Source organism: Phalacrocorax carbo, chromosome 25 (genome assembly GCF_963921805.1).
Source record: "Phalacrocorax carbo chromosome 25, bPhaCar2.1, whole genome shotgun sequence".
Classification (NCBI taxonomy): Eukaryota; Metazoa; Chordata; class Aves; order Suliformes; family Phalacrocoracidae; genus Phalacrocorax; species Phalacrocorax carbo.
In genome coordinates this window covers 2,986,512-3,009,225 of record NC_087537.1, presented here as the reverse complement: position 1 = coordinate 3,009,225, position 22,714 = coordinate 2,986,512, and the positions used below count along the sequence as shown (strand labels likewise).

The following is a 22,714-nucleotide window of genomic DNA, read 5'->3' as shown; positions in this document are numbered from 1 at the left end:
TATTTATAGATGTTAAGGCAAAGCCTCAAAAGAGCAGAAGATCCCTGATTTTCATTTTAAAGTGATTTAGGAATGAAGGATTGAACACTGCTAAGAGGGGAACCAATTTGCTTTGTGTGCTAGATGATTAATCAGCAATATTCAGCGTATGATAACTGTCTTGGAAATGATGTATTGACTTGGTCGAAGCTATAGTTAGAACGGAAAACCTTGAAGGTACTAGCTTCTACTGCCTTCACTTTGACCATCATGTCATTGTCGTTGCTGGAGATGATACAGGACAAATATACTTCCAGGAAGAAGATTTTGGGGATCTGCCTTGCAAGTTCTTCAGCAGTCCCAGTTTAATAGAATCTGTGGGAGGAGCAGCACAGGCTGGAGGAGAAGGGTGTGCTTTCTTTCACTGTGTGATTTCAGTCTGTTTCCAGAGCATGTGTCTGTTCTGCAGTCTTACAGTGATAGTATGGAGTAGCTGCTCTCAGACCGTGATGTCTTTGTGAGCAATGGCACGCAGGTTGCTTAAAATGATACGCGAGTACCACCAAAATAATGGAACGCTTCTCAGCATGCAGGTTTGTAGCACGGAGGAGCAAGCGGATTTGGGAACCCCCTCGTGAAGCAATGTCTGAGCTATCGTTCATTCGCTTCACTGAGAACTGACAATGCACGTACGTCGCTGCCGTAGCTGTACCACTTCCAGAATCTGAGCTAGGTTGTTTAAAGCTTCAGCCTATAGTGTGGCCATACCATAAATCTGCTAATTATTGTATTTCCTTCCTTATGGGGCTTCAGCAAACCTCTGCTCCCAAAATTTTTGTCTTCCCAAATCAGAGAGATCCTCTCTTCTGTAGACAACGTTGATCACCAGGAACTGACAGGACCATTTTGTTGTTTCTTTCTCTTTTTTTAATATATTCTCTGGCGATTGCTTCCATTTTTACAGCTTTGCTAGCATGTAACATCCATCAACGGATGACCGGTGAAATTTGCCTTTAGAAAAGGAATGTCAGGAGCTTGTGAGTGTCCTGGCGTGAAACTGTTGTGCTGGAACGTGATGTATATATGCTTGCTATGATGGTATCTGAGTGCTGCCAGCTCTTGTTTTACTCAGTGAAAAATCCTTTGCTAAGAATGCCAGTGTGTGTCTGACCTACTTAGTAGAATACAGTTAGCGAGGAAAAAAAGTTCTCTGTACTGAACTTCGGCTGAACAGCTGAGTGCTTGCACTGCACCTTGAAAATTTTCTCTTTACAGGGCAAGATATCTTTAAAACAAACCTGTACGTTTATGGCTCTTCATAAGACTGTAAAGAGCACAAAAATAAATACATTCATGTGGTATAGCAGAGTCTCACTTCTCAGGCTGATGAAGAGTAAAGGGTGGAAGAGGCCGAAATGAGGAACACCAACTGTGATCTTGTAAGTCTGGGGGTTTGGCAGGGCTCGTTGTTTATATTGCTCCATTGAGAGTCATTCATTTTGCACTTAACCCTGTTAAGAGAGCACTCAACTACTCACAGATATGCCCTTCCTTGGCCTAGTTTTTGTCTGATTGGAGGCAAGAAGACCTCATGTATTTGACAAATTGCTTCACTGGATACAGCGCTTTCTTTTTCAAGCTCAGTTTCAGAAAATGTACGTTTATTTACTACCTATTAACAAAACTATAGCTAAGGAGGCACTGTCCCTGTCCAAAGCACAATATCTGCCTTGGTAAAAGAAGGATTTAAGGCTATTGTTTCTTGTTTCCTCTACCAGCAACAGAACAAATACAACCCGGTGTCTTCATCCTGCCCAATTTTCATCCTTGTGTCCGGAGCCTACTGCTGTTAATTGTGCCAGCTCGGTCTTCAGCACTCATACTTTGAACTTCACCCACGGAATTATGCTAGAAAAAATGCTGAGAGGGGGAAAGGTATTGTTTTGTTGTGATTTTTCACAACTTTACAGCACTTTCCAGATCTGCTGCAGAGGCAGCTACAGAGGCTGCTCAATTGTTTTCTGTTCAATTATTTTGGTTCAAAGCAGGCAAGGGAAGGTGGGGAAGGAGCAGCTGACTGAGCAAGGGACGAAAACCTCTGCCCCCGCAGAACAGCAACATGAAACAAAATTAAAAGGTAACCAGTGACTCATTCTCACTTTTTTTAGCTCATTTTTTAACAGTAGCCAATTTTGTAACATAGTCTGAGCTGATGCTCCGCGTTTCACTGACCTCAGCAATGTTGCACCAAGAATGAATTTAGTCCATACCATCAATCTGATTTTGAATCGGCTCCTGATACAAGCGATTTAGCCTTGTGAGACAGATGTGTCTGCGTTAAGGAAGATAATTCCAGTGCAAGGCATCAATAAAATATTAATCTTTTCATATATTTTAATGGAAGGTTCGGTAGAAATTAAGCTACTCACTCCAAGACTGTTCCTATGTAAAAATACAGTATGATAGAAGTCGCTGGAAACTGCCACGTTTGACACACAGTTAATCAGCTCACTGCGGGAAGGATTATGTGAGCCTGGAAAGGCGTCGTGAGTTGCCTCCTTGCTCTTTTTCTAGTAGCTGGAATCTCACCACAGTGATTCACTGCCGTGTGGGTACCCACACAGTAGAAGGTAGAGGGATTTCTGAGTTGAAAGGAGATCTGCTTGCAAGCAGAGGGAGAAATTTCAGGATTTTTCAGAGACCTAAATACTGGGAGAATATTTGAGCATAAAGGAGAAGGGAGAAGCACTCGTTCAGCGTAATAACTAAAGGTTGAGGGATGGCAATCAAGGCAATTAGTAACTTATCCTTCAGTTCTGGAACCAAACATGCATGCAGAAGTGAAGGATGCCGTATTAGACACAAAGTCTGTACAAAGCATCACTAATGGATTGGGAAAATATGGTTATGATGCTATTGCGGATAGGGAAACTGAGGCACCGAGCTTGCGGCTAGTCGGCAGAGATGATCTCCGGCGTCACTGGATCTCTCTGGAACTTCCTTTGCGACCCACAGAGTGAGGAACAGAATCAAATCTCGTTCTCTCCAATGTGGTGTAGATCATTTTGATAGCTTCAACCTGGTTTTGGTTCCTGCCCCAGCTGTTAATGGCACAGGCTTGGACCAGATAGCAAAGATACCCCTTGGGAGCTTTAGCTCTTACTGACTCTTGGACAAAGCGTGAGATCCCGTAACGTTCATTTTTACAGCCTTGTTCAGACCATCTCAGAGCTGACAGTGAACCTTCATGGTGGTATCAGACACACTCAGGCCATCGGCCACCTCTTCCCTCTTAATTCTGGAAAAGTGAATTCCCTTGAGCTATTCTTTTTCTAAGTCATCTATTTCAATAGCAGAATCTCAGTAAGACTTTCTGTGTCTGCAGAAGGAGGTTTCTGAGCTGTACAGTTCATTTTCTTATGTCACTGTGGGAAAAGAAAAAGGATACAGAACTAATTCTTTCCTTTTTTGGTTTAACAGTGATATCAGTTTAGGTATCAAAATGGCCAGATTTGTAAATGTAGTCAGGGGACAGCAAACCAAAGCAGCTAGTTTCAGAAGAACTGGATTCTTGAAAGTCCTTCAGTGTGCTGTGTGCGGCCCTGACCAGTGAGTTAGACAGGACGGGATGTCCTTGAGAGCAAGTGCACTGGGAATGCACTTTTTATTGTTGGCCTGAATGGGAGCTGGCCATTTCTGGCTTCTACATAGCTGCTAAATACTTAAAACCTGTCCCAGGCAGTGACAAAAGTTTAGCCCTTTGCAAGCCTCTAACACATAATCCCACAGACTGTTAATTCTTCTGAAAAATCAGATTAATGCAATTAAGTGCCCAAGTGAGAGTTACAATCCTTTAGAAATCTGATCAAAAGAGACTATAGCAGCTGCACCTTTTTATTTAAGTTGAGGAAAACCAGCCAAGCTCATATTACAAAGGGGAAAAAAAAGCGCCACTGTCCGCTTGGTCTGGCCACAAAGCACATTTTCAATAAGTTTATGCTCTAACAAGCTGTATCAGTTTCATCTCAGTAGATCTGATGGTTATTGAACAGTGTTCAATGTTCTGGAGGGTGCCAGGCACATAATTGTTTTTACAACACTGTAAAATGAATCAGACTGAAATTAGTGTCACTCAGCAGAATCACTTTCCTTCCCTTTAAATTACTTAATCTGAGGGTTAATCAAAAAGAAAATGAAGTTTTGACACTGCCCTTCAGCTAAGGGCAAGTACAGGTTCGGTTGTCTTCACTTCATTTGGCTGGGAAGAAATGTTTTACAACTTCTGCAATTGCACATGTGCCACTTCCCTGCTGCTCGTCCCAGGGGGAGGCAGGACGGTGCTGACTTCTCAGCGCTTCCCACTTAAAAGTCAAACTGGCAGAAGAAGGAAGCTGACGCCGGTTTTTCATTTGAACTCCTATGGGAGTTAAATGGGAGCTGGCAAAGAGGAGTTACAAGAAAGTTAGGGAAGAGGGTATTTCTGTGGGGAAAGTCCTCACAAGAACAGACTGGCAGCTTAATCTGTGATAAAGCCCAGAGACATTCCCACCCTTCCTTCGCTGCCGCTTGAGCTCAGGAGCTGAGGAGGTGTGAACAGCTGATACAGCTCAGATATGCCATTGCGTACAAATATCAAACACCACCTCCTTGATTCCTCTGGTATAAATTGGCTCCTTGCTGAGATAAACCAAACCTCCTTTGTTCTGCCCTCTTTGAATTGTGAATTTTGGAAGCAATTCCAGTAAACGTCTCTGCCTTGAAGGCTTTCAGGTCTCACTGTATGTGACTATTGCTTCGTTCTGATCATTCACTGCAGCAGGTTTATTATTTTTCACTCCATCATATTTTGTATGCACGCAGGTTTCGCTGGCATTTATTAGTGGTATGTTTTTAGAACAACGTCTGGCTGATGAGTTATATCAATAACAGCTGGGCAAAGGAAGATGATCATGAGCTATAATTATTATATACAGCAATACTGTCAACTGAAGGCTCTGAGAAATGATCTAGGCTAGAGGATATCTGTAGTTTCAATAGTGCATAATCCCTTTGCAACAATACAATTATGCAAAATGAGATTAAAGGGTTTATCTGCATGTGAAAATTGCATCAGTTTCCATTCATATTGCTTTTCAGCTGGTGTAGATAATATTTGCCTTCTGATAGCTTCATTTTGAGAGTTAGTGGCGCAACAAGCCTCGGCTTCCATTTTTCCTGCTTCCCCAGGAGAAACGGTACATTGGGGGCGTTTTGGTGTCCCTCTGGGTTGCGTTCAGAGAGCCCCTTCTTAGACAACTGGTCTGTTAAGGCTGAGCTGCTGATGGTCAGTCCTCCTCCATCCTAAAAATGACCATCAGTTAATTAATTTTTAATACAGTCCTACCATATCCAGAAGCCGTTGCGGGCCGGCACAAGCAACGTGGATAACCTGCTGCAGGATTAGGGCAGGGCTCTCAGGACAAACCCACGTAACAAATGGAAATGCGAGTGTAGCAGAAGCAGACATACCCACCCCAGCTTTAGTACAAGTAACAATAGGAGCAGGAACAGAAGAACAGAGGCTTAACACAGGTCAGGAGCCAAAACATTTGCTCAGCATCTTTCAGGGGCCTCTAATTCCAGCTACCAGCCAGTGTAGGAAAGTGCACATCTCTGCTTGTGTGTGCGCAGAGGAGCTGTGCTGCTCCCAAGGCACATCCCCGCTGTTGGGAGCATGTGATTGGGATTTAATTAGTTCCAGTGCATATGGGACGGCTTCTTTCATTACAACATATATCTGAAGATTTATATTCTAGCAGAGACAGGGAGGGATGCAGCTTGTGGAGTGCTCTGACTCCTTTCTGCTGAAACTGTTCTAGATTTCCTTCCCCACTGCAGAGCCAGAAGAGGCATTGTGTCTGAGATCCCTGGGTTATGATACCCAAGAAGCATAGGGATCAGGGGGAGCCAGTCCAGATTGTTTAGAATACCGAAGATAAAACCCCTGTTCCTTGAGAAAGGATACCAGCCATTATGGACTGAGGAAAATGTCTTCTGTACAAGCAGAAAAAAAGGGGGAGCTCGAGAGAAGAGACAATTGCAATAAGCCAGCCATGAGGAAACAATATTTACTTCTTAATCTCTTTTCTTAAGCAACAACCAATAGTGTTTCCGACACATGTTCAGTAACAAATGGAAAATATGAAGCCACTGACGGCAATGTCACCCACCCTGCCTTTAACAGTTGGGGCCTGGGCGCAGAAGTACATGATTACATTAAGTCACACGGGTGGTAACATTGCTCACAACCACTGAGGACCAGCAAGCAGCATTTATTGGTCCTGGCATTCATAAAATGATCCGGCACTGCCTGATGTCTTGCGGTACGTGACTAGTCAGCAGGAGAAGTTGTACATAATGACAGTGGAAAGGCAACATTAATTGTGAACCATCTGTCAGACGGGTGCTTTGGAAGTGCTCTGATGTGGTGTACACGCTACACAAGGAGGGAGAGCCCTGATCTGCCTCTCCTTCTGGGGAATATAAAATGACGTGGGCACAGGTATTGAGAAGTCTAGATTATCTTAGCAATGAGAAGAGAATGACCGGCCAGGTGCGGTCTCTTTCTGCGTGGGTGTGCAAGTGTATGCAAATGCTCTGCCTCTTCTGCTGTAAAGAAACTGGTCTGGATGATGTTGGAAGGTCTTTTGTCAAAGGGAACGACCAAAAATGTTTTTTGAAGGACTTTCTGGTGTGGCAGTGAATAACTCGGGTATTGTGGACCTTTTTTTCCCCCAATATTATGCTTTGGAAATGAGAGCTATTCCCCGACTGCATTGATCAGCAGCAAGCATTGGACTAAACCGAGGAGGAACATAGTCTGAGCCCACCAAAACGTTGAAGGCAGGCTCCCCAGGGAGGCTGGGAGGTGTCACTGCAGGGAGGTGTCACTGCAGGGAGGTGGGGAGCAGATCAGGTGTGTGCCTGGAGCTGAGGATATCAAACCTACAGCTCCTTTGGAAGTGCTGGTGCTGGGTGTTTCAATACCTAGATTTTTAAGAATACCGTCCAAGCTAAAAAAAAAAAAAATCACAACTCTGAAATGAGGGAATTTTTGAGCGGAAATCGTGATCTGTGGACAAGTCTTAAGTCTTAAGTGCATAAACACCTGGCACGGAGACGTGGAGAACTGTTTCTGAGAAAGAGAGTTGTACCGGTCAGTGGGAACAAGGGGAAATACCTCAGGTGCACATAGAAATAAATGGTAGAAAAAATGTCTAGTTTGCATATAGCTTTCCTAACACCATGCACGTGTGGGGTTTTTTTAATTTATTTACAATTGTGCGGTAATCTGTTTAATTTTTTACATCCCTATCCTTTGATAATTAAGAAAGAAAATCGGTTCTCCTGGAGGACAAGAGATCGCCTGGAAATTAAGATGTGAAAAGGTATAAATCAGGATGGGAAAGGTTGCTTAAAGATGTGTTATTCCACTGCCATTAATGTTTCATGAGGACACGAATGCTTCAACAGGGAAAGTTTCGGATTTTTCCAAGCAAACCCAAGGGTCTGTCCCCTCTTTATGCCCGGGGTCTCAGGGACCCCCGGACCCCATAGGATAAATTCGCTGGGAAGAAGAAAAGAAAATGAAACCGAAATAAACCCCAATTTAGCCGCGGAGCTGGTCCCAGCTGAGTCGTTCACAAACAAACCTCTTCTTAAATTAATGGCTATATCGGCGCCTTTTGGGGCACCTTCAGGTTTGGCTCATTTTTAATAACCTGGATAATTAACGTAAACCAGAGCAGTTGCCTTCGCGGGTGGGAACTCGATCCCTTCGTCAGCCCACGGGGGAGGAGAGGAGCTGGCACCTTCCCCGCCTCCGAGCGCACCTTCCTCCCGGGGGAGGGTTTGGGGGGGCGAGTGCAGCCCCCCAAGGCTCAGCGGGGGGTTGCCGGGCGCCCGGGGCATCCTCGAAATCAGGGGGACCAGAACGGGAGAGGAAAAATCATCCGTTTGCCCAGGGCAGCTAAAAAACAGGTAACGCTGGACTGTTCAGAGAGGGAGGAAGGGAAAACCTCCTCTTCCTTCGGGAATTCGGGGGACACAGGGACCGAGTGGGGGAGAAAAAAAAGTTAGAAAACAAATCTTAACTGATTTTATAATTATTTCTCTCTTTTGCAGTGCTTCCTCAGTACTTTGTTGGGGTTTTGGGGTGGGGTTTTTTGTTGTTTTGGGGGGAATTGGTTGCGTTTTGGTCCGGGCTGATAAAATAAAGGAAGGAATGGAAAGAAACCTTCCCTGTCTGAACTGCAAGAGAGAAAATATGTATTTGTGACTTCAGTAACGCGCTGCCCTGACGGCGTTTTCCCGCACCTCCTTTGCATGCGCTCCTGTGCGGGTACAGGCATAAAATAAAAGATCGTCGGGATGGTATTTTGTTAATTGTTATTATTATAATACATATAATATATTAATATTATAATATCTCTAAATCTAGTTATTACTGTGTCAATATTACCAATACTAACTTAATGATTGAAGATAATATTTATTTGTATACTTATTAAGATAACATATTGATAAATGCGCTTCAGTTACTCAAACCTCTCAGGGCAGCTCTCGAACGGATATCGGGTCTTGATTCTAATTGAAGGGTCTTAATGACTATATCTCCACGGGCCAGAGTGAAAGGCAGTGATTTCCCCGCCGTGGGAAGCTCCGGGCTTTGCTGTGTCCCCAGCACCGGCCAAAGCAGCAAGTGCAGGGAGAGGGGTCGGGGTGGGGAACGGGCTCGGGGGGTCTCTGGGCCGGTGTGAGTCGAGCCGGTACCGGGTCAAAAACCGTATTCGGTCCAAAAAAAAAAAATTAAAATCTACGGAGCTCTCGCTGTGGTAATCATTCCGGCTGGTTTGCAACACAGCTCGCCTGAGGAGTTGCTCCGCACCGCAGCGACGGAGGGAAAATGCAAGGAATTTCCTTGCTTTTTGGAGGAAAACGAGTGAAAACGGCTCGGGGCGTTGATGCTCGTGCTGACACGAGGGCTGAGCCGTAGAACGCCCTGGCTGCTCTGCCACGGTCCTTATTTACCAGGAGGATATTAAGAGCAGGGAATATTAATACCTTTATCCCGCTGGGAGGCAATGGAGGTGCGGGCTCGGGTGCCGCGACCCACCCTCACCCCGCGGCCGGATTTACTTGGGCAGGGACAGCTTCGCTTTTCTTGAACGGCAACTGCGGTAAACTCTTCAGACGTGATTTCTTCACTCCTAAAGCAGTTATTTCTGCATCGACAGAAATTGCTGCTTCTGCCGTCCCGACCCGAGCTCCCGGTCCAGCCCTCCTCCGTGTGTGCTGAAACCAGCGGGGTTTTGAACCCTCTCTGAGCACAAACGGCCTGAACCGCCCGAAGAACCCCTGCTCGCCCCCAAAGCCGGCGGGGTGCGGGAGAGGAGCCCAATCCTCCCTCCTAGGGCGGGGAAAAAAGGGGAGAAAAAGCGATTGCAAACGTCGGAGTCGGGCAATGTGGTCTCATTGTGTTCTGCTTTGCAGAAACCTAATTCCATCCTTTTCCAAAGCAGAACACAAAGCATCCGACCATGTCCTCCTCGTAAACCAACAATCCCGCCACTGTATTCACGCGTGGGTTTGATGTCGTCCGGCACTTCTTGCAAACAAACCATCCTCTCGCCCATCGGCTAATATTTATTTGGCGTTATCTTTTTTTTTTTCACCATTCTGGCAAATAACGTTTGGGCGTTTGAGTGATTCGCAGCAACGCGTTTATCCCCCAAAACAAATGAATTCGGGCATCAGCTGGCCGGTGAGAACAGCCGGGACCGTGGCGTGGGGGAGCTGCGAGTTCAGCCTTGAAAACGCCAGGAAATACCTGGCTTTGGATTTCGGTTTCCATTTAAGGCAAAAAAAGCTGGTTTAGGTCTCCGAAGCCCCCCAGGCCCCGGCTGCAGCCCGGGGAGGGAGGCGGGAGGCGGCTGGGTGTCCCCCCCCGTCCGTCCCCCGGACGGGCCGTCTCCTTCCCTCCCTGCCTCCCCAAGCCTTCCTCCCCACCCTCCTCTGCCCCGCCGCACCGGGCGGTCCCGGCCGCCGCCCCTGCAATAAGGAAGGGGGTGGAGGGGGAGGAAAGGGGCGACCTTTGAAACCCCCCTCCCCGCTTCCCTTCCCCCCTCCCCCGCCCGGCGGGGACCCCGGCTTCCCGCGGGCAGAGCCGGGGGAGGCTTGGCCCCAGCCCGGGAAGGGGGGATACAGAGCTGGGGGGGGGACGGGGGACGGGGGGGACACAGAGCAGGGGAGGGGCCGCCGGGCTCCCTGCCATTCCCTGGGCCACCCATGAGCGAGGTACAGGGTGCGAACAGTGAAAAGCGGAGCCCGGTGATGCTCTGGGGCGCTTCACTGCGCCTCCTCCCTGTCCGATTTTCCACGGGGCTCTACACCTCCCCGGCGGGGGGAGCGGGGGAGGCGAAGGAAACCAGGGCAGCACCAGGAAAGAGGAGCTCTGCGGCCCCAGTTGGCCTCAGAGTGGTCCCAGAGATACGCATCTCATGTTGTGGTCTCATCCCTTCCCTATCGCTCTTCCCACCTCATGCTGGGACCTCGAACTGGATTCAGAGAGGGGGACAGGGAGGAGACCCTGCTCTCAACCCTTAAATTACAGAATAAGTAGAAATGTGTAAAAATGCATTAAAACCCACCAGGATGGGGACGTCTCCCAAGTCACTAGTGACAGGATGAGAAGAAATGGCCTCAAACTGCATCAGGGGAGGTTTAGATTGGATAGTAGGAAGAATTTATTTACTGAAAGGGTTCTCGGATGTTGGCACAGGCTGCCCGGAGAGGTGGGGGAGTCACCATCCCTGGGGGTGTTCAGAAAACTTGTAGATGTGGCACTTGGGGACATGGTTTAGGAGGCCTGGGGGGGTTGGGTTGGGGGTTGGACTTGATGATCCAAGAGGTCTTTTCCAACCCTATTGATTCTATGAGGGCAATGCACTGTCTTCCAGCAGTCATTGTAATCTTTTGGCAATCCATTAATCACAAAGTGTCCCAACACACTTGCTGTGATCTCTGCTCTGCCAGGGCAAAGCTAAGCCCAGCCCCGTGCCTGTAGGTAACCCCTCTTAAGCATTATTTGATCCACCACCAGGCTCAGGAGGGCAGAAGAAGCCTGAATGAAGCACTTGGCCACCTTATGGGTATACACAGATCTCTCCCTGAAGTACAGGTGAGAAACACCCAAGATTCAGCCAGAGAAGCATCAATGCTGCACCCCAGACACCTCTGGGGGGCATTGCCAGAGCGTGGCTGCCCTGAGGAGGTTCAGATCCCCAGTATTTCACCTGCTCTGAAGACCTTAGCCCCAAAGGTCTGGGGAGGATTTGCCATGAATGGCAGGAGGCGTAATTCCCATTGCAGCAGTCACCGTGGGCTTGGGGACCTCCCTGCCCAGACTAGGAGCAGCCATCACCCATCTCCCCATGATTTATGATCCATCCTACTGAGCTCAGTGAGATTTCCCTGAGCGTAGGACATGAATCATGCCAGGCATCTGAGTCAGGGCCTGGCCCTCGGTGGAGATCGCCAGATTGAGTGCTCCAAGATCTTAAAAAGACAAAGGTCTTATGGTTGGATTTCTGCCCTAGGGGGAAATCTCTGATCTACCAGAGATACCAGAAGAGAGCAACAACCCTTGGAGCACAGCGGAGCTGTGCTGGAGCACAGGCATGGTCCAGTCTATAGTCTTGCCTTTAGGTTTATGATACGAGGGAAAGGGATTTCTCTGGTTCCCACCTCAGGCTGCCCCATGCCCTGGGTACCCAGCAGTGACACGCCTTGTATGGGAAAGCTGCTCCTGCCCTGGCTGGATACCACCAGATTCACCCCCTGCAGGGCACATTTTTGAGAATAGGCCTCAAAAATCTTCCTAATTCCACCAAAAACGTGGCTCAACTCCAGGACCTCCATGCATGTGGTCAAGCTCTGCCCTCTTGCAGGCTGCCTGCGGGACCCACACCTGGCTGCAGGCTCCCACCAGCAGCGGAGGGAGCAGCAGGGAAGCGCAAAGGATCCCGATGGCTCCTACCAAATTAAACATCAGAAGCAGGGTTTAAAAGCCACGCACGAAGTAACTCCCCTTTTCTCCCACAACAGCTGAAATAAATTGCTTTAGCTGAGCAGGAACTCGGGGAACACAGAGTTAGTCCCTGGTGCGTGCAGCGATGGGCGCACGCTGCCGGGCTCGGCGCCGACGGGGAAATGTGCTCGGGCGAGAGGGCTGCTCTGGCTGGGTGGGATGCACAGCCCCAGCGCACGATGCACACGCACACACGAATTGGGCTGTGTGGAGGGGCTGTGCAGAGAGGCCCGTTTCGCTGTGTTTAAAGAAAGGGCGTTTGAAGAGCTGGATTGTATGAAAAGCCACCACAAGCAGGGACACCCGGTGGCATTTATGTGGCTGTTTCCAGGTTGAGGATGTGCAAGCATCTCTATCTGCAGTAGGCAGAGAGATAAAACACAAACGTATAATACGTTTGTATTTCGTCTCTTTGCTCCCAGGCAGGAGCTTTTGCTCTATAAGCTGCACCCAGGCCACATCCCCTCCGCTTCCCCCAGGCTTCTGCTCTGTGGGTAAAGGCATTGCTGGCTCCCACCACTCTTCTTCCTCTCCCAAAGGCAGGAGTGGGGTCAGGGTTGGTCCCCTTTGAAGTTTCAGCCTCCCTGGCGAAGGAACTCGGGCTGGGGGAGGCTGCAGGAGGTGGGAAGGGGGCTCATGGAGGGGTGTTTTCAGAGGGAGTGGTGGGGTTTGGGGTTGGGAACGCGGGGCACAGGCAGCTGCGGCCTTTGGGGAGCCACCAGGAGATTTCATTTTCCATTTTGGTGAACAGGAGGGAGAGATTCAATCTGGAGGTTTCAGGTTGGACAGCCCAGGAACAAGAGGTGAGTGGTCTGAGGTGGAGCTCGGCCCTCCCAGTTTCTCAAAGGGAAACTAAAAGGCAGGGAAGGAGCCTCCAGTCAAGCCCAGGGAGGGGAGAGGAAACCTGGGAGGTGCAGGGATGGCAAGAACCAGGTTAAAAAAAAAACACCCCGAGTTTGAAATCACCCCACGTTTCACTCCCAAAAAGTGTGTGTGTGGGGTCAGAAGGGCGCTGGAGTGATCGTGGCGCCGGGGCTTCAGCACGGAGCGGGGATAAAAAGAGCAAAGAGAAGTCAGGCCATGCTCTCTGTTCCCATGCCAGCTGATTTGTTCAAAGGATCCACGAGAAATGCGCTATAAAGTACAGATTCTGGCCCTCCAGGCATCAGGGAGAGAAATATTCGCACCTACATCCCCGGGGCTTCCGGGGATGCCTGTGGGGTGGGAAAGGAGGGGCCGGCGGTGAAGGGAGAAACAAAAAAGAAATAAAAGATCAAAATGTTTGCCTTTATTTGATTTTTTTCTTCCCAGAAATATTGCCAAAATCAGAAACCAAAGAGCTGGGCTCCCTTCCAGACCCAGAATTCATTTTTCCAACAATTGATTATTTCCAAACGTTAAGCCTTTAAGTAGTTCCATTTTTCCCCCCGCCCCTTCAAACTGCTTTGGGGTTTGGGTTGGGTCTGAGCTTTTTTCCCCTTATATTTTGTAACGACGGCCTCAAATGCAATTGCTTAAAAAAAAAATATCACAGACTAGTAAAAAGTTATTCCCCAGGTTTTTAGAATTCCAAATGGTAAAAATACTAAATGGATGCTGTCGAGAATATAACAAAAGAATAGTTGCAAACTAATAAGCACATTTGATAATTTTAAGCCCGATCACAGAGAACAACTAGTAAAAGAAATCCGGGTGAGGTTTTTTTCCCCTTTAAATAACCCCGTTCCTCTTGCTTTATTGTGACCTTAAATATTACACTGAAATTTTCTCCGTAAAATTGTCAAAGAACGGAAACCTTAATACCAGTTTGGAAGCCGCATTTTAAATTATTTCCACGGTAAAGCCGGCTCGAAAATTTCCGAACATATTACAAAGATGAACCGAAGAGAAGCGGGGTCTTAAAAGCACGAGGTGCGCTGCAGTTTCGGAAACCGGTAACGCCTCTGAATAAATGAGCCGAAATGCAGGGGGTTTTTGGGGGGTGAAAAAGGTGAATTCCTGCCCGCCGCTGCTCCTGCCGGGGCAGCGCTCGCGGGGGGCGGAGGGGCGGCTGCGGGGCCCCCACGCACCGACACACCCGAGGACTCCATGGGAGACGGGATAAAATCGGATTTCCATAAATCGGAGGTTCCGTACGCCGGTTTATCGGGTGTCTGTGCGCGCTGGGCTGGCGGGCGCTGCTGCCCCTGGGTCCCCTCCTCTTTTTTTTCTTTTTTTTTTTTTCCGTTTGGATTTTAAAAAAATAATAATATTAATAAAAAAGGGGAATAAAGTGACACGAACTACCAGGAAAATCTGCAGCAAGTCGCTCTGTCCGCGGATCCCGCTCCAGCCTCCACCCGGGACACCTCGGGAGCTTCTCCCTGCCAAGCGGCCGCGGGGACCGAGCTCTCCCCCCGCGACCGTGGGGGCTCCGTGGGGCGGCGCGGCCGGGGCAGCCCCGACGGCCGCCGCCGCAGCGAAGCCCCGAAGTCAACAGGCTTTTAACTTTCAACTTGGCCTTGACCTCCGGATTAAGCCCGACCTTTCTGTGAAGGAAGCAGGGTGAGACGCGGGGGAGCTGCGGCCCCAAGGCCCGGGTTATGGGCTGGTGCGGAGCAAAAGGGAGAGGGCAGGAGCGGGGGGGGGATTAGAAGGGCATCAAAGAAGGAGTGCAGTCGTTAAACTACGGAAGGGGAAGAAAGAAGCTTTTAAATCGGAAAGGTGAAGGCTAAAAACACCGGGATTTAAAAATTTTTGTTCTAAAAAAAAAAAATTCAGCGGCTTCGGTGAAACTCCGGGATTTTTAGCGGACGAAAAGGGCCGAGAAGCACAGACACAGCTTCACGATGCGGTTTCTTTCTTTCCCTGGGAGAAAGGACGGGCTGCAGGAGCGGATCCCGCCGAGGCAGCTCGGGGCAAAGCCCCTGCAGCCGTGCGGAGCTGGACGGAGCCCTGTTTTGGGGAGGGGGGAGCTGCCCCCCGGCAGCAAAAGGGGGCTTCTCCCCGTCTGGGCGAGCTCCGCAATCATCGCTTTTAACCTCAGTTTGTGTGGCGATTCCTGTCCCCGCTGTCGCGGCTCCTCTGGGCGGATGGGTCGTTGCTTTGGTGGCCCAAAGACGTGGCAGAAGAATATTTATTGCGATTTGATAGTCGGAGAGCAGAAATCTCTCCATTTCTCTGCACAGAGGAAACAAGGCCTGATCTCGAGCTGCCTTTGGGGAAATTCCAGCCAAGCTTTTCCTCAGACAAGGCCTTTGGGGGACAAGCAGAGAGAAAAAGGAGAGAAAAACGCGGCTGCGTGTGTTCGTACCATGTGCACAGACGATTAAAAATGTGGGTACCTGAATCATTTCTCAGCATGCACATACGCCCAGGCCTCAGTGCATCTACCCCAAACTCTTCCAGACCGATGTAATCCCTCATCGCCACGTCCGTCTGTCCTTCCCCCCTCCTGCCTCTCTCCCCACCTGTCTGCTACTGCTCCTGGACCCCAAAACAACTCTATTATTTTCCCACCCCCTCTTTCCCTTTGGGAGCCTGCTTTGCCGGGATCCACCCCGACCTGCAGACCCGGCCTAGGGCCAGGCCAGTGCCGTGCGTGGGAATAGCGGTGTAAAGCAGATTGTCTGTGTCCCCCCCCGCTTTGCAGCTATTTTTTGGGGTACGAGGGACCCCCTTTCTCCTTGCTTCTAGGGCCATACTCTGCCCCTCTCCCCACGGATAAAGGTTTCGGCCTTTTGCGGCTGAAAGCTGGGGTGTGCGAGGATGTGCGTGGGATGAGACCCCCGAGCAGGGGCAGAGAGCAAGGCCGGGGCAGAAGGGGGTCCCCAGCTCTCCTAGGGATGGGCCGGGTTTTTCCCAGGACAGAAGCCCCCGACCCTGCGTGGGAAGAAGGGGCCACACGGCAAAAAAAAGAAAAAAAAAATTAAAAAGTGTTTTTAATCTGAGGCCGGATTTTTCCACCGGGGACTGCTCCTCCGCGCCGTTCGTGATCTTCCCTCCCCTTCCCCTCCCTCCCCTCACCCTCCCCGTCCCTTCCCCCCTCTGCCCGCCCCCCCCCCTTTTATTTTTCTTCTCTTTTTTTGCAAGATGCAGCGCAAGAGGCGCCTCCCGCGTCCCCGCCTGTCACGTGCGGGGGGGTCCCCCTCCTCCTCCCACTGCAATAAAAGTATTTTCGCAATTTCTGCAGCCGGGGTTTATTGAGGCTGGAGGGGTTTTTTGTGGGGGGTTGGGGTTTTTTTTTTTTTTCCTCCTTCTCCGTCCTTTTCCCCCCGAGCAGCAGCCAATGAGGCAGCCCCCGGCCGTTGCGTCAGGGCAGCCCGGCGGGGAAAGGCAGCTCTCGGCGGCTCGCAGCCTTTTAAAAAGATCCGGGGACCCCCCTCGGGCAGTGCCCGGGTGCTGCCGAGCAGGCTCTCCCCATGCCCCGGCCCCCACGCCGCCCCCCATGCAGCCCCCGGAGCCCCGCGGCCCCCCGGGCCTCGAGGGGCTCCTGGCAGCCGGCGGCTTCGCAGGCGGCCAGGGCAGGGGGCTGCTGCCCCCTCCCCCCCCGGCCCTGGGTGCCCATTCGCCTCCCCCCGGGATGAACCCCGGTTACCCGGCTGAGGGTCCGGCCGAGCCGCCCAAGCCGCCCCCCGCCGCCCCGCCGCCGCCCCCCGCCGCCCCGCCGGGCCCCGCCGCCTCCGCCCCGCTGCCCTACGGCTACTTCGGCAGCGGTTACTACTCCTGCCGCGTCGCCCGCAGCTCCCTGAAAGCCGGCCCGGCCCCGGGACCCTTCCCCGCCGAGAAATACCTGGACCCCCCCACGGGCAGCGAGGACTTCCAGAGCCGCCCCACCGAGTTCGCTTTCTACCCCGGCTACGGGACCCCGTACCAGCCCGTCGCCGGTTACCTGGACGTGTCGGTCGTACCGGGGCTGGGCGGCCCGGGGGAGAGCCGGCATGAAGCTCTGCTGCCCGTGGACGGTTACCATCAGCCGTGGGCTCTGGGCGGGGGCTGGAGCAGCCAGATGTGCTGCCCCAAAGAGCAGGGCCAGGCCGGCTACCTCCTGAAATCCGCCTTTGCAGGTAAAGTGCCTGTGGGGGGGGAGGGCTGGGAGGGGGCTGGAGGGGGGTGCATCGTGCGGAGGTGGACTGGGAGGCTTCACTGGGAAGTTTAAGGCGACCAAAGCTTAAAATAATCTACTGGGGAGCTGCCTTTGCCGCCCAGTACCGCTTGCGAGCCAGCCCGAAGTAGCCTGTAGGTAGGCTTTAAAAAAAAAACAACCAACATTTCAATTAACGCTGCCTTTTGCAACTCACCGCCCGCCGAGCAGGGGTTCAGCTGGCGATACTGTCGGGGTTCAGCTGGCGATACTGTCGGGGTTCAGCTGGCGATACTGTCGGGGTTCAGCTGGCGATGATACTACCGGGGTTCAGGCACGATCCCGGCAGCTGCGGGCCCGCCCCAGCCCTCACGCAGCCCCCGGGACCGGGCTGCTTTAATGGGAGTTGGGGGGTTCGCATGGCCCCCACCGTGCAGGGCTGTGAAAGGGGTCGGGGGGACACAGGGACCCTTCCCACGCCCCCCATGCCCCCCCTCACGCCGGTAGGACTGAACTCGCCCCCGGCCCTACTCGACTACGCTGAAACCGCGGAGCGAGTACGTGGGTGTTAGCGCGGGTCACCCGCGTCGGTGTTTTGCCAATACATGGATTTCCACACGCGCACACACCACCCCCGCCCATATAATAATAAATTCGGGAAGAAAAACAACCTTTAAATGTCAATAGGGAGAATAAATAACTTAAATATCTTTAAATAGCGCTGTCAGGGAGGCTGGAGGGAAGAAATGGGGGGGGGGGGGGGTGTCGGGAAGAGAAAGAGGGTGCTGCTTGCAAGGAAACGCAGCGGGTGGTGGGTGCAGGGTGGGTGCGGACCCCCTGCCTCCGTCCCCCCTCAGCCCCGTCTCTCCCCACGCCCAGACCCCGGCGGGCAGCTGCCCCCCGACGGCTGCTCCTTCCGCCGGGGCCGCAAGAAGAGGGTCCCGTACAGCAAGGGGCAGCTGAAGGAGCTGGAGAAGGAGTACGCCAGCAGCAAGTTCATCACCCGCGACAAGAGGAGGAAGATCTCCGCCGCCACCAACCTCACGGAGCGGCAGATCACCATCTGGTTCCAGAACAGGCGGGTGAAAGAGAAAAAAGTCGTCGCCAAAATCAAAACCACCAGCAGCAGCACCCCGTGAGGACGCGGCCACCGCAAGCCCCGAAGGGATCCCCGCCTGACACCCCCCCGCACCCCCACACCCCCCGCCCCGGGGTGGTTACGGGGGGGGAGGGAGGGGGCTCCGGCACCCGCAGCGGCGGGAGCGAGCGGCGCCCGGGGGGGTGCGGGGCGCTGGGCACCGCTCCCACGGGGTGAGACCCCCCCCCGCAAATGGGGGGGCGAGTTCGGAGGATGCCCCATCCCTGCCCGCTTTGCACGCAGAGGACCCTGGACAGTTTGCTCTTGCCTTACAACGCCGCCGCCGCGTCGTGTTCCCTCCGTTTCCCACCGCTTCGGGTCGAACCGCATCCTCAGAGCGCTTTAAAAAAAAGAAAGAAAACAACCCAGAAAAACTGTCTAATTGCGTTAATTAACCCCAATACGCAACTGCCGTGTGTGGCGGGAGCGGGGGGGGGGCGGGGGTGGGCAGAGGGAATTCGGTCTTTAGAAACGAAAAGCCGTACTTCTAGCGGGAAAAAAAACCCAAAACCAACAACAAAAAACAAGCGGAATTACAGGCAGAAGTATTAAAATGCGCCTCCGAGGGAGAATAAATCGAGCCCGGGTGTGTTACACAGAAACACGCGTGAATTGTTTGCATAAACGCGCGGGTTTGCGTGACTGTACAGTATATGCGTACGCCGTATAGGTACCCGTAGGCACACATTTATGAAGGCAAGTCCTACGTTTCTGCGCGGTTATATATAAAATATACATATACGTATGCACATGCACATATTTAGCAATGCGCGGTATTTTACCTTTTATCCCCTACGATATTTGTGTTCGTGTGTTTATATATACCCAGCTACCCAGCCGTATGCGCGTATACATGCAATATAGTACTGGATGTGTGGATATAAATATATACTCAGATAAAGGTGTATATACACGTGTTTGTACGCGTACGTACATACTTGTTTGTATGTTCGTGCCTATATTTTGGTACAGGTAAATGCAATTCGTATAATTCCATAGGCGCTTTCGTTTGTGCTGATATAAGTGTATTTGTACACACATTTTCCTTCTTTAATACAGAATTATGGTGATGCGTTTCGTAGCATGTGCTGAGATAATCCCCGTATAATTCTACATGATCTTGGTTAATATTAAGAAACGTCGTCGTCCTTTTCAACCGAATAAATAGGGTGAAAGTAAATACACCCAACCGTGCGCTTTGCTCGGCTCTTTGCGGGTTGTTTCCAGCTGCAGGGGAGCGCTCGGGGCACGAACCAAATTCCATGAACACAATTTCTTTGTTTAATATCTCGGTGTTTCGGCTCGCAGAGCCCCCGCACCAGCGTCGCCTTTAAACCTGCCCGTAAACCCCCAAAAAGCCTCTCCAAGGGCAAATAAACTCCAAAGCACCGTTTCCACAAGCAAAAAAATTTGATATCCCCCCTCCCGCCTTTTCTTTCTTTTATAAATTCGAATCATTAAACTGCAGCGTGCCCTAAATAATGGTCATTTGAAATAGCGATTTTGTGCTTGTTTAATGACGTATTTATTAAATATTTTAGGCTTGGGCGGGCTCTGGCTTCCAGCAGGTTCCCGGCGGGGAGCGGAGCAGAGCCAGGCACGGTCTCCCCGGGGTTTTTCCCCCTTTTTTCCCCCTTTCCCCAGAAATTTTCGCCCTGCTCTTTGCCGTAGGTGCCGGAGGCACCCCGGGGTGCAGCTTTTCCCCGCCTGGGCGGCCGTCACTCGCGCGTGACATCATGCGTGACGCCAGAAGCTCCGGGAGGGGGACAGCCAATAACGCTCGGGCTGAGCGTTCCGATCGGTGACGACAGCAGGGGCGGTGGGGTAGACGTAATAAATCCCGCCCCGTGCGGGGGGAGCCGTCGGGGCTGCGGGGAGGCTCCGCGACGGTCCAAAAAAAAAAAATGCCCCCCAAAAAAGGCGGAAAAGGGGCTGTGCGGACAGTGTGAGGGCAGAAGCGCACAGGAAACCGCGCAGCTCCGCCTGTGCGGGCCCAGCGCGGGCTATAGGTCCCTGCCCCCGCCTATAACGCTCGCCTGTAGGTTCCCTTGCCCGCCTATAAGGCACGCTCCTCCGGCCCCTGGCAGCGGTGGCGGGTCCCCCGGCGGCAGCGCTGTCGTGCAAGGACCGGTTACACTTTGCTCTTCCCAATCCGGATCCTGCTCTGAATTACTCGGGTTTGAACCAATTCGGGTTTATTTTCTTAATTTCTGGCCCGGAGGGAGGATCCCGGCCCCGAGCCCCGGCAGCACCGGCCGGCCTCGTCGGCTGGGAATGTTTGTGTGGCTTTTCTGAAGGGGCATGTGGACGGAAAGCTCAAAATCCGCTTTCTTTCCCTCTGTGTTACCAATAAGGAACCTTCTCGCCCTGATTTCGGTGGGTCTGTAGGGGCAGCAAAGCAGAAGCGGCTTTACCCGACAGGAGGAAGCCCCTCGGATGTCCCCCCTAAAGCAAAACAAATAATTCAGTAAAAGAAAATAAATCCTGTTGTGGTCTCCCACGGTCCGTATCTGAGCGCGACTTCAAAATAAACTGGCCTGTTTACGGGTTTGGAAAGGGATGCTCCTCTTAGACCTCCCCTCTATGGCACGTTAAGAGTTAATACTTTTAATGAGCTGTTTCTTTTTCCCATCCTTTTTCCCCACCCGTCTAGAGATCTTTCCCCGATGTCCCCAAACCCGCACTGGAACGGCTGGAATCCCCCAGACACCCACAGCCCAGTTAGGACCCCAACCCCAGTGGGAAACTGGGCTGAAACTGGGAGACGTGACACCCCACCCCCCCGCCCCCAGTCCCTGTCTTCAGCTCCAGCCCCGAATCCGAGGCGGAAAATGCAGATGGGAAGGGGAGGAGGAGAGTCTCGGGGAGAGCTGTAAAACCTTTACACGGCGGCCTCAGCAAAGGGCGAGAAAGGCCCGACATCCTCGTAAAACGCCGGGAAGGAGCCGCTGCCGGGGGGCGCCGGGCCAGGTGAAGGCTCCCGCCCCCTCCCTTTGCCGTTGAACTTGAAACTCAGAAAACCCGGGGCAGAGCATCCCAAACCCGGGGCAGAGCAGCCCTGGGAGGTCCCGGGTGGGCGATGGGTTGGGGGCGGGGGGGTGTCTAGTATGGTTTTAGTAAGAAAATTGAGTTTAAAACTGTCACTGGAGAGACACTTTCGTCTGCGGGCCTCCCTGCCCGAGGTGGGACACACACCGCACCAGCATCCCTTCTCTTCTCTTCTCTTCTCTTCTCTTCTCTTCTCTTCTCTTCTCTTCTCTTCTCTTCTCTTCTCTTCTCTTCTCTTCTCTTCTCTTCTCTTCTCTTCTCTTCTCTTCTCTTCTCTTCTCTCCTCTCCTCTCCTCTCCTCTCCTCTCCTCTCCTCTCCTCTCCTCTCCTCTCCTCTCCTCTCCTCTCCTCTCCTCTCCTCTCCTCTCCTCTCCTCTCCTCTCCTCTCCTCTCCTCTCCTCTCCTTCCCCTCCCCTGTTTTTCCCCTAAATCAAACTAAAATGCACCCAAGATCCACCTACGAACTGAAAAAAGGCAGAAGCAGCGCAGTGGGAACACCTCTCCGAGTCCCTCCTTCACGCCTCCCCCCTTCCCCAGCCTTTGACTCCTTTCTTTTGTTCAAGTTCATGCCCACTGCACAAAGTGTCTGGGCTGCTTTTTTTTTTCTTTCCCCTTTCCCCTTCAAAGGATTTTGTCATTGAACTTGAGCCCACGTTGTAAACATTCTTGGGTCTTACAAGCATCTTGACGGGATGCCATTAACAGGGAACTCAGACCGCTCTCTGTCCTTCCCTGCTTCTCCTTCAGCAGAATCAAAGGTACATTTTTTACATCCTCGCTCCATTTGTTTCCTAATCCGAGTCCAAAAATAAAACACAAAATAAAAGGGAGCTCTGCCTCGCTTTCTTTTTAGTTTTTTAAATATTTTTTTTTCAAACACTACGGTGATGGGGTCTCAGTGCGCGCTGCCGTACAGCACCGTGGCATCTTAGCCCTGCAAACAGAACAGGAAAGCTCCTCGTTGTAGTTATATCCCGTAAATTTAAAATGAAATTTCTTACCCTAAAGCACTGCCAGGGAAATGCCTTTTCAATATATTCTAGTGTTACGCTGTCTACAAAGGCGAAATATAATTCATTTTCCAAGGGAATCGATGTTCTCTTTCTCTGCTAGATGACTTAATTGCTTTTTATAAAATTAAAAATAATAATAAAAAAAGATTAAACAGGTTTATTGTTTGTGAGCAGACTCGCCATTGATGGGTCTCACGCCACTCTGGAAGTGCCACTGGGATGAAATATCCCCTAAACAGCAACTAAAGCATTCCTCCCGTTAGGGTTTTTGCTCTGATCTACAGAAGTAAGCGTCCAAGTGAGAAATATTTCAATTTTCCGAGTGGAAATTTAATACAGTCATGGGT

General features: G+C 51.3%; 1 protein-coding gene across 1 annotated transcript; it reads left to right on the top strand.

Moving 5' to 3' along the window:
- Positions 1–16,532: 16,532 nt before the first annotated feature.
- HOXB13 (homeobox B13) lies at positions 16,533–18,307 on the top strand. The gene is made up of 2 exons (XM_064473672.1): positions 16,533–17,151; positions 18,048–18,307. The coding sequence occupies exons 1-2, from the start codon at positions 16,533–16,535 to the stop codon at positions 18,305–18,307; spliced, it is 879 nt and encodes a 292-aa protein (XP_064329742.1).
- Positions 18,308–22,714: the final 4,407 nt, after the last annotated feature.